This window comes from Pseudorasbora parva, chromosome 4, assembly GCF_024679245.1.
Source record: "Pseudorasbora parva isolate DD20220531a chromosome 4, ASM2467924v1, whole genome shotgun sequence".
NCBI lineage: Eukaryota > Metazoa > Chordata > Actinopteri > Cypriniformes > Gobionidae > Pseudorasbora > Pseudorasbora parva.
Genome location: NC_090175.1, coordinates 21,555,305 through 21,566,486, shown reverse-complemented (window position 1 = coordinate 21,566,486; position 11,182 = coordinate 21,555,305). Strand labels below are relative to the sequence as shown.

General features: G+C 38.3%; 1 protein-coding gene across 1 annotated transcript; it reads left to right on the top strand.

Annotated features, from left to right (window-relative positions):
• Positions 1-128: 128 nt before the first annotated feature.
• lgi2b (leucine-rich repeat LGI family, member 2b) lies at positions 129-10,173 on the top strand. Its single transcript, XM_067441296.1, has 8 exons — positions 129-1,634; positions 1,835-1,906; positions 2,086-2,157; positions 2,341-2,412; positions 3,085-3,156; positions 7,849-8,018; positions 8,533-8,697; positions 8,792-10,173. Exons 1-8 carry the CDS (start codon positions 1,438-1,440, stop codon positions 9,607-9,609), a joined length of 1,638 nt encoding a protein of 545 aa, XP_067297397.1. The 5' UTR covers positions 129-1,437; the 3' UTR covers positions 9,610-10,173.
• Positions 10,174-11,182: the final 1,009 nt, after the last annotated feature.

The window sequence follows — 11,182 nt, the reverse complement described above, 5'->3', positions numbered from 1 at the left end:
TCGCTACCTAACCTGACTGCATAATAATACTAACTCCACCCACACACCTAATCCTAAACCTACCCATACTGGGGATTTCATAATCTGACAGTGCGGGGCAGAATTCGGCACAACACCTTTATGCAAGTATTCAGTGGGCCTACAATACAACACAATGTAGGCTACAATCTACATTACAAAAGTTACATTGTAACTTCAATGAAATATTATGTGTATTTTAAGGAGGTTTATTGAGCAGCCTGCTGGCTGTTTGAAAGAAACTGTTCTTTATTTATGGATGTTTTAGTGGTTAGATCTCTGCCTTCTGTCTGAGCAGAGCTTCTGTTATGTGCTGAGGTAGATGGATGATAATCTTTTTATATGGCATTAATGTGTTAGATTAGATAGGAAGATAACTGAAGCTGAACCCATGATCTTTAGGGCTTTAGAGACAATGTGCTAAAGTCTTTTCTTTGCCATACTAATAGACAATGCCTGAAAGATCGCAACAGTAGCAGTTTAAAATCAGACTAAGGTGCTGACTGGTTTCTAAACTCCCTTAGTCTGACGAACTAAGTGGAGTGTTTTTGATGAGGTGGTCTGTATTGATTTGTCTGCAAATATACCTAGAAATGTGCAGTCTGTTAAGGTAGCCTAATTTGTTGGGCAATGATGCATTGGGAGAGGTCTGCAGGTAAAGCAGTTGAGAACTACTACGCTTCATATAAGGGCCAGATTGCAGCAGTCTCACTGTCATCCATTTAAGCACCTCCCCATGTCACATATAGACAGAAAGCACTTAGATGCTGAAATCAGATCTGCTTCTGAATGATTAATGGTATATAGGCGATGCACAGAGTCCATTATTAGCTGTCATTTTGAGGTTTATTATTGTTTGCCAAATAAATTGTTGTAACTTATGTTATATATCTTTTAGTCGAATAGGTAATTAGAGGACACAAATACAGCTTGAGCTCCTCTTAATGTAAGAGATGACCATGTTAGCTAAACATGACTTGTGTCTAACACGACACAGAAGCAATTCATTTAAATAATTGCTGCGTCATTACCTCATATCCCACTTCACCCACGTTTTCATTGCCGTTATCATATGTGCATTTTCAGATTTGCAGATGAAGAAGCAAAATTTTGATGATATGACATAAAAGTTAAAAGCCTGTAGCGATGAGGAAAACAGGGAGAGGTGTGATAAATACAAATTAATCTTAAAATCATTTTAAGGCAAGGACAAACACAAACCAACAGTAGTGGTATGATCTGACGGTTACATGCTACTTTTAGTTGTTTTATTGGACTCGTGGGGCCTCCTCCAATGGGACAGTCTAAGCACTGACTGCATCAGAGCTGCTGATTCCGAAGTCAGTCCTTCCTTCGTGCTGCAGTTCAGTGCGCCGTGCGGGACAGGGGAGCGTTTGGATTTCGACTACGCTCACAGCCATGGATTTTACAAACGATACATTTTCTTCCATCCGAAAGTGTCTTTTGGTAACTTTACTATTCATTTGTTCATTACAACTGTCCCATTCGAAGCGAGTATTCAAATGTCCTTCAGGATGCACTTGCACGTCAGATTCAGTCATTTGTGTCGGTTCGTCTCTCATCCCGCGGACTATACCGAGTGACATCAACTCTCTGTAAGTGCAATATTATGTTCTCGTAACACATTTTTGAGCGAAAATCCTTAGGCTTTAATTGCACAGTATCAAACATAAAGATAGTGCGACATCCAAGCCTATGAAATATTTGTGTCTTCGAAACTGAACGTGCATCGCAGTGTACAAAACAGTACACGAAAAAGTGCGATATATTTATTCATTTAATTTTATTTTTTTAGGAGTATTGTTAATTGCAGTTTCCCGGAAATCAAGGAGGCTATGTTCTCGCTCATGCCCTCCCTGCAGTTAATGTAAGTGTCTGCTGCATCACTTTATTCAATTTACCAGTTTATCTGCATTAGAAAACACTATTTGTTAAATACAAGGCATGCTTTATTATATGGGACAATTTTAGGTGATTTCTGTACTGAGGTATTAATTGGGATAATTTATGCATCATGGTATTTTCTGGTAACTTTTTTCCTCTTAGTCTCCTTAGTTCTAATTCATTGTCTGAAATAAAGGAGGATGCATTCTCAGGGCTTCCTCATCTTGAGTATTTGTAAGTATTTTGACAGCTTTTCTGTAATAAAATGTATGATCAAAAACGATCACTTTATATTACTGGCTAACTAACATCCATATATTTGTTGGATGTCTGGATCATTTAATCAATATTGCTACAGAGTGATTGACTAAAATTCTTGCCGATGTATGTTTTGTCTCATTTTATTTCTCCACCCAGATTTATTGAGGGCAACAAAATTGACGAGATAAACAAATATGCCTTCAGAGGACTTCGGGATGTTACACATCTGTGAGTATACCACCGTGCAGCAAGGAAATGCTAAGTCACTGCAGAATGCATGTTTAAATTGAATAGTTTTATGGTAGGCTTCATATTAAATATTTAGTTGAGTAGGTCATATATATTTTTTGTTTAATATTTTATTTTAGCGACATAATGTGATACATAATGCACTTTCCTAATCTAGTTGTCATTATTTACTACAACGATTGCTGGCTATTTGATTAATTCTTTGTTGTTTGTTCCTCTTTTGTAAGTCACTTTAGATAAAAGTATAAATGTATAAAAGTAAATGATACACTGCTGACTGCTGTTTCTTGAGTATTATTAAAAGGTACACTGAAAAAATTTGGAGTGACATTTACTTGAAAAAAGCTAGGCAACTTTTTCCACACCGAAAGTGCTTGTAATCTTTACTCAGGCTATTCTAAGTAATATTTACTTACTAGAACAACCTATTTTTTATGTAAAATACACAAGTAAATTGCACTGGCAATACTCATCTATAGATTGTAACTCTTACCATTGCATCTAATTACAAAACCCAAGTGAACATTGCTGATATTTCATACATTGGTGATAAAAATTAAGATTGATCTTACATAAATAAGTATAAACTATAAATAAAGTTTTTTGCCCATGTGTATTGATTAATTTCTTCTCTGTTCTCTGTTTTTACAGATCATTAGCAAACAACAATATACAAACATTGCCCAGAGGTCTTTTTTCTGATCTGCGCTCTTTGATTGAACTGTGAGTTCTTCAGTCATTATCTGGAAATGTGCATATGTATTCAACATATTACCAAGGCAACCACTTACACCAACAATATTATATATATATATCCTGGACCAGAATATTTTAATATTTGTTCAAAAGGTTAATATTAGATTTTCAAATTTGGGATTCAAATTATTTATTTATTTTTGCGTGCACACAAAATAGTTCTTATTCGCGCTTGCATATGTTTACACTATAAAATCTGCCGAAATACAATACTCTTTTACAATTATTTTATAGCCTAGCACTTTTTAATAGGATGGACAGTTGAATAGGAACCCAACCTCATTATACTTAATAAATATATTTGCTTCTTAGTGTTCCTGCACAAGCTGATAGGGAAGAAGCGCATGCCTGAACTTGCATTTTGGGTTAAGCTGCGTTGGTTTGACACTGTGGAAATAGAATAATAGAATCAAAATGTATTACCCTTTTTACCCATTAGGGAAGTGATGGTGAGAACATTTTTTCTTACCATCACATTGCAGTGCTTGTGCACTGAGCGGCCCCCACAACAAAACTGTACAATGACAAACTCCCTTAAATTGACCTTTTACATGTCGCTTTGAAACCAAATCTTCCAGGATCATCTTGTCATTCTGTTCCTTACTCTCGTGATGAATGAAATCTGACTCCTGCCTCTCGCTCAGCTCACCCGGCACGTTCAGTTTTTAATTGTAGTTAATATGTTCTCTAACTGAACAAAATTATTTGTACTACTATAATATATCAAAACTGGGACGTAACAGACCTGTGTGTTTTGTATCACTACTAGTGCAGTGTCCGTTCTTGGAGCATATAAGCCCACTTCTCATATAAGCTTATAAGCCCACCATAGGCGCGGCATTTCTCGAGATTCCTGCTTTTATTAGAGTGAAGAATATGCTTAGCTCCCTCCGAAGCTTCGAATATTCGATGTTGATTGCTACGGAAGCTTCGAAGCTCAAAAGATGGTATTTGGACCAGCCCTAATATGGCATAATATGACTACTGACAGGGGAATAACACTAATTATCTCTTCATCACGGCCTCTGCTAGTGGGTGGGATATATTAGGCAGCAAGTTAAAGGTAGGGTAGGACGGACTGATCTAAAACACTTTTGTCCAAATTTGTTTAAACTTTCTTTATATGTCTATACATAATTAAAATGTAAGTTCTCTGAAAAGGAGAGTATAAAAACCGAGTGACTATAGACTTTTTAATCTGCAATAAACACCGCTCATTATTTTCGTTCGGGATGAAACAAATGATTGGCTTGGGTGACTGTCACTCTCTCTCGCTACCATGGCGACCACCGCTTTCGCTACAGGATCTGCCCACATGCGTGCGCTCGTTTGATTTGAGCAGTTCAAGAGGCAAGAAACCTAGGCAAAATAATGGCAGAGAAAGAGCATTCAAAATTCACAGTGCAGGGTTTTACAGTCAGCGAAGGCAAACAATGCAAAAAAAAAAAGGAAGACAGTATGAGAAAAGGCAATGCACAGAAAGTCTTTGGATAAACAAAGAAATCAAACGCGAGTAAATATCTCCGTGGCTTTTCAACGACGGTGAGAACTGAGGGACCTGAAAAACGACTCATTGCTGGCTGTATTTCTGCTGGACAGGTAATCTTTCATTTTGATTATACATTTTTTTGGTTTATGTTTTCATAAAGCATGTATCAAGAGCACATGAAGCTGCCTAATATAGCTACCATAACATTACTTAGCATAAAGTTACAATGTTATACACTTAGCCATTAGTAGAGATGATAAATATTCAATATGCTTAGCTCAAGTTGATTTGTGTTATTTGTGTTGAATTTTGTAAAATTTAACTTTAGATAACAAAATGTATGTGTAAAAGCTAGTACACCACATCCAGGAACTTTTTTTTTAGAGCTAAGTTAGCTTTAGCTACTAATCAACAATGCTTTCATCATGGAAACTCTTACATGCAAAACACAATATATGTTATGAATCTTACCCGAAATTCATCTTCATCACAGTATAACTGATGTTATTGAAAAAACATGATACTACCCGTTTTCTTTGCCTTATAAATATAACTAGCTCGTTACCAAATCAAACAAAAATATATTTTAAACTTTACCAGTATCGGTATTCTAGCTTGATAGTGAGTACTAAAAGACATCTTATTTGTTTATATTCATACTGATAAAGTTAGATTTTTTATTACATGTGATTCTGACATGATGTGACTACATGCACACTGCTCGTCTGAGGTAAATAATGCATCTTCCAGCTGAGCTGCCAGTGTTTCGCGTTCATGTATTTTGGGGGTGTGGCTTTGGAAAGAGCCCAGAAGGGAGAAGGTGGAGTGAATGGAAATAATGAGCTGTCTTTAAAACAGTCGTGAGAGGTCTACAGACACTCAATTTTTATACTTTCTTTTTCAGAGTACTTACATTTTAATGATGTATTGATATATAAAGAAAGTTTAAACAAGCTTGGAAGTTTTTTAACCAATTCCTACCTTTCCTACCTTTAACATTTTGTCCTCTAAGCTGATGTGTTCAAAGCAGGAAAAATGGGCAAGCGTAAGGATTTAAACGAGTTTGAAAAGGGCCAAATTGTGATGGCTAGATAACTGGGTCAGAGCATCTCCAAAACTGCAGCTCTTGTGGGGTGTTCCCGGACTGCAGTGGTCATTATCTATCAAAAGTGGTCCACGGAAGAAACGGTGGTGAATCGCAACAGGGTCATTCATTGGCAGCCAAGGCTTATTTGAGGCACGTTGGGAGCGAAGACGAGCTACTGTAGTTAAAATTGCTTTAGAAGTGAATGCTGGTTCTGATAAAAAGGTGTCAGAATACACAGTGCGTCGCAGTGTGTTGCAAATGGGGCTGGATAGCCCCAGACCAGTCAGGGTGCCCATGCTGACCCATGTCCATTGCTGAAAGTGTCAACAGTGAGCATGTGAGCATCAGAACTGGACCACTAAGCAATTGAAGAAGGTGGTCTGGTCTGATGAATCAGGTTTTCTTTTACATCACATAGATGGCCAGATGCATGCGCATTGCTTAACTGGGGAACACATGGCACCAGGATGCACTATGGGAAGAAGGCAAGACAGCGGAGGCAGTGTGATGCTTTGGGCAATGTTCTACTGATAAACCTTGGGTCCTGTCCTCCATGTGAATGTTACTTTAACACGTACCACCTACCTATGCATTGTTGCAGACCATGTGCACCCTTTCATTGAAACGGTATTCCCTGGTGGCTGTGGCCTCTTCCAGCAGGATAATGGGCCCTACCACAAAGCAAAAATGGTTCAGGAATGGTTTGAGGAGCATATCGAGTTTGAGGTGCTGACTTGGCCTTCAAATCTCAAACCAATGGAGCATCTGTGGGATGTGCTGAACAAACAAGTCAGATCCATGGATGCCCCACCTCGCAAAATACAGGACTTAAAGGATCTGCTGCTAACATATTGGTGCCGGATACCACAGCACACCTTCAGGGGTCTAGTGGAGTCCATGCCTCAGGGATGTTTAGGCAGCAAAAGGGGGACCAACATAATATAGTTATACTACACAATATACAGTGCATCCGGAAAGTATTCACAGAGCTTCACTTTTTTCACATTGTGTTAAGTTACAGCCTTATTTCAAAGATTAAATTAATGTTTTTTTTCCTCAGTTCTACAAACAATAATGTGATATTACAAACAATGTTTAAAATCTTTGCAAATTCATTCAAAATTTAAATAAAAAAATTGTATGTACATTAAGTATTCACAGGCTTTGCTTAATACTTTGTTGACCACCTTTGGCACCAGTTACAGCCTCAGGTCTTTTCAAGTATGATGCTACAAGCAACACACCTATTATTTTTGGGCAGTTTCTCCAATTCTTCTTTGCAGGACCTCTGAAGCTCCATCAGGTTGGATGGGGAGCATCTGTGCACAGCCATTTTCAGATCTCTCCAGAGATGTTCAATCGGGTTTAAGTCTGGGCTCTGGCTGGGCCACTCAAGGACATTCACAGAGTTGTCCTGTAGCCACTCCTTTGTTATCTTGGCTGTGTGCTTTGGGTTGTTGTCCTGTTGGAAGATGAACCTTCGCCTCTGGCTGAGGTCCAGAGCGTTCTGGAGCAGGTTTTCATCAAGGACATCTCTGTACATTGCTGCATTCATCTTTCCCTCTGTCCTGACTAGTCTTCCAATTCCTGCTGCTGAAAAACATCCCCACAGCATGATTCGGCCACCATCATGCTTCACTGTAGGTCTGAGAGTCTTTCAGGTGCCTTTCGGCAAACTCCAGACTGGCTGTCATGTGCAGACTGGCTACTCTAGCATACAGACCTGATTCCTGCAGAGAGCAGCAGAGATGCTTGTTCTTCTGGAAGGTTCTCCTCTCCGGGTGTCATTGTATTTGTGTGATTTAAAAAATTTTTTTTTTACATTTGCAAAGATTTCAGATCAGATTGTTTCGCACTGTCATTATATGTATTGTTTATAGAATTGAGGAAAAAAAATATGAATTCAATCCACTTTGGAATAAGGCTGTAACATAACAAAATGTGGAAAAAGTGAAGCACTGTGAATACATTCTGGATGCATGCTAAATAGTTGGAAAACATTGATATTGGTCTCGCATCATATAAATAATTTTGTTAATTTTCCAAGCAAATAACTTTTAATTATTTAATGTCTAAAAAACAGAGACCTGCGAGGGAACATGTTCCAGTGCGACTGTGAGTCCATGTGGCTGATGCTGTGGTTGAAGCGATCCAATGCCACAATCTCAGATGTTTACTGTGCCAGTCCATCTGGCATGAAGGGTGTCCTGTTAAAGGATGTCCCAGAAAAACACAGCAAGTGTGTCTCCACAGGTAACAAAATGTCTGTTGCTCAGATATCTTTCTGTTGAAGTTTGGCAATGAGCGTCTTGATAAATGCTGTGAAAATGAAGTTGCGATAGTCTTGTCTTCCTTATTATGAAATGGCTTCTCGAACAAACAAACAAAAAATCTAGAGCAGGACTTTGTCCTTTGGAATTGATTTGTTGTTAGACTATTGTGGTTTGCTATTGCTGTGATCTCGTGTGAGTGACAGCTTGTTCTGCTCTCATGCCAGTAAACACTTCATCAGAGAAGAGAAGAGATGTCGCTGCAAGAGGAAGGGAAAGATATTTTGATTAAAGATTATAAAGGCACATTAATTTCTTTTAAAAAGTGATGATGTGCAATAGATAAATCATTTATAATAAAAACTGCAATATTCCTTAAAAAATAAGAATTGTCCATTTTGATTTCATGGTGACTTAAAAGAAAATGTGATTTGTTTATACATGTGTAATGACAGTGAATGAATGTGCTACACTATGTCTGTTTCTTTTCCCTTCAGAATTTGTTCAACATCAAATATTGAATACTCAATCCATGTCAGCAGACATCTTCTATCACAAAGATGATATATATGTTGCTATGGCAGTTCCAAATTCAGACAGCTGCATGATCATGGAATGGGATCACATTGAGACACAATTTCGACCTTTTGATGACATCACAGGTTGGACACAGTTAGCTCTATAATATAATGATTTGTTATAAGCCATAAGTATGAACGAGTATACACGTTTATTTTTGTATATATTATATTTCAGGACGGTCTGTTGTTGGGTGCAGGTCTGTTCTGATCAACGAGCAGGCACTTGTCATTGTCTCCCAGCTCTTCGATGGCTCCCTTGTCTACAAATATGATCAGGCACAGAATAAGTTCACCAAGTTTCAGGCAGTTGAAATGCTCAATGTGTCCAAGCCCAATGACATTGAAGTCTTCCAGATTGGAGATGACTGGTTCTTTCTTATTGTCGACAGTTCAAAAGCTGGAATGACAACTCTTTTTAAATGGAACGAAACTGGTTTCTACCCATATCAGTACCTCCATGAGTGGTTTCGTGATACTGATGCAGAGTTTTTTTATTTAGATGGCAAATCTGTTCTTATACTAGTGAGCCGCTCCCAGGTTCCTGTTATCTACCAATGGAACAAGAGCGCCCAGAAGTTTGTTCTCCATGATGAGATAGCAAATATGGATGACATTGTAAGCGTGAAAGCCTTTAGGATTAAAGACGTTCTCTACCTTGCCCTCGCCTGCTACATCGGTGACTCTAAAGTCATGAAGTGGACCGGCAAACATTTTGAAGAAGTACAGGGCTTTCCTTCACGTGGTGCCACGGTACTACAGCCCATCAAGTTCAAAGACCAGCACTGTTTGATTCTGAGTAGTGATTATTCTTTCTCCCAGATATTTAGATGGGATGAGGAGAACCAGAGTTTTATCAAGTTCAGGGATGTGTATGTTCAATGGCCACGCTCATTCACAGCACTGTCCACAGACCAGCGTGATTTTGTGCTGGCCACCAGTTTCAAAGGCAAAACCAAGGTTTTTGAACATATTTCAGTGGATTATAGCAAATGAGGCATATGCTGTTATTTGTTCCATCTGAGCAAATGCTAAAACAAAACTATTCTTCAATATATGCATACAGTTAACCATGATATTTATGAATGTAATGTTTTGTCCACAAAAAGGCCGAAACCCAGTGCACATCTCTATTCTCTAGTCTTGCAAAAGCTATTTATGCAACATTTTTGTATTAAAGTTTTAATAAATAATGCACTGCTTAATCTTTTCAGATGTTGAAAAGAATATTTGATTATATCAGGGCCCTTTTAAATTTTTGTGAAATGTCAGGTGAACCAAAGGTAGGGACTCAGACTTCAATCCAAAAGACTGGATTTAAGCGTGTCAGCTTAAAGCTAATTTATCCTAATGCGCTGGTTTGACTTTATGCAAGCATGTTATTGATGCTGACTAGAGCTATTATTCAATAGAGACCCTCAATGTTATTGCCTTTGATGAATGAAATCCCTAGATTTTTTTTTTTACAGAGCAGAATCCTTTTGTCAGTAATATACTGGCTGAGCAATATACTGAATGTAAATTTGAAAATATAAATGATAATAAACAGCATCTTCTATTGATCTGCTCATTCATTCTTGTTGGGTCTCAGTGGCATGTATGCTCTTTTCCATTTCTAAAAAAGAAGCCAACTACGTAAATGGTTTAGCAGTTTGTCTTGAATGCATCACTGTTCCATACTGTCAATATAAACACAGAACATAATAAGAAATAAGCACATTAATAGACATTCCAGATGACACTTTACTCCGTCACAGTGAGAAACTGCTTATGTTCACAAGGATCACTTTACTAGCTAGTCTGCATCATTCTTTGTGACAGAGCACTTAGGTGTGATAAATAAGACCAAAGGCAGTGCAGTGTACTGCATCAGTAGAATGTCACAGATGTACGCACAGAAATTATGTGTAATGTAATATCTAAATTATTTAGTATTGTTTACATAACTTTGTCATGTGCAATTATGGTGCATGTGTGTGTAGCCTATATATACACACACACACACACCGATCAGGCATAACGGATATGTTAGGCAGCAAGTGCAAGTACATTTTGTCCTCAAAGTTGATGTGTTAGAAGCAGGAAAAATGGGCAAACGTAAGGATTTGAGCGAGTTTGACAAAAGGCAAATTGTGATGGCTAAACAACTGGGGCTGAGCATCTCCAAACTGCAGCTATTGTGGGATGTTCGCGTCTGCAGTGGTCAGTATCTATCAAAAGTGGTCCAAGGAAGGAACCATGGTAAACCAGCGACATGGTCATGGGTGGCCCAAGGCTCATTGATGCACGTGGGGACTGGGGAGCGAAGGTTGGCATGTGTGGTCTGATCAAACAGCATAAGCCCTCTTGGCATGGACTCCAATAGACCCCTGAAGGTCTTGTCTTCTTGCTGTTTTGGCAGCAAAAGGGGGACCAACACAATGTCAGGAATGTGTCATAATGCCATGCCTGATTGGTGTATAGTAACACTTTAGTTTTGGGTCCAATTTTCACTACTAATTAGTTGCTTGTATTTGGCTGTTAATTCACCCTAACCCTATACGCACGTATACCTTTTTTACATGATAAT

What these genes read in the sequence shown, in the direction of transcription:
- lgi2b (XM_067441296.1), top strand. Translation starts at nt 1,438, where the DNA reads ATGGATTTTACAAACGATACATTTTCTTCCATCCGAAAGTGTCTTTTG. An exon ending in ATGCCCTCCCTGCAGTTAAT is followed by an intron (nt 1,907 to 2,085) that starts GTAAGTGTCTGC and finishes TTTTCCTCTTAG; the next exon opens with TCTCCTTAGTTCTAATTCAT. An exon ending in CTTCCTCATCTTGAGTATTT is followed by an intron (nt 2,158 to 2,340) that starts GTAAGTATTTTG and finishes TTCTCCACCCAG; the next exon opens with ATTTATTGAGGGCAACAAAA.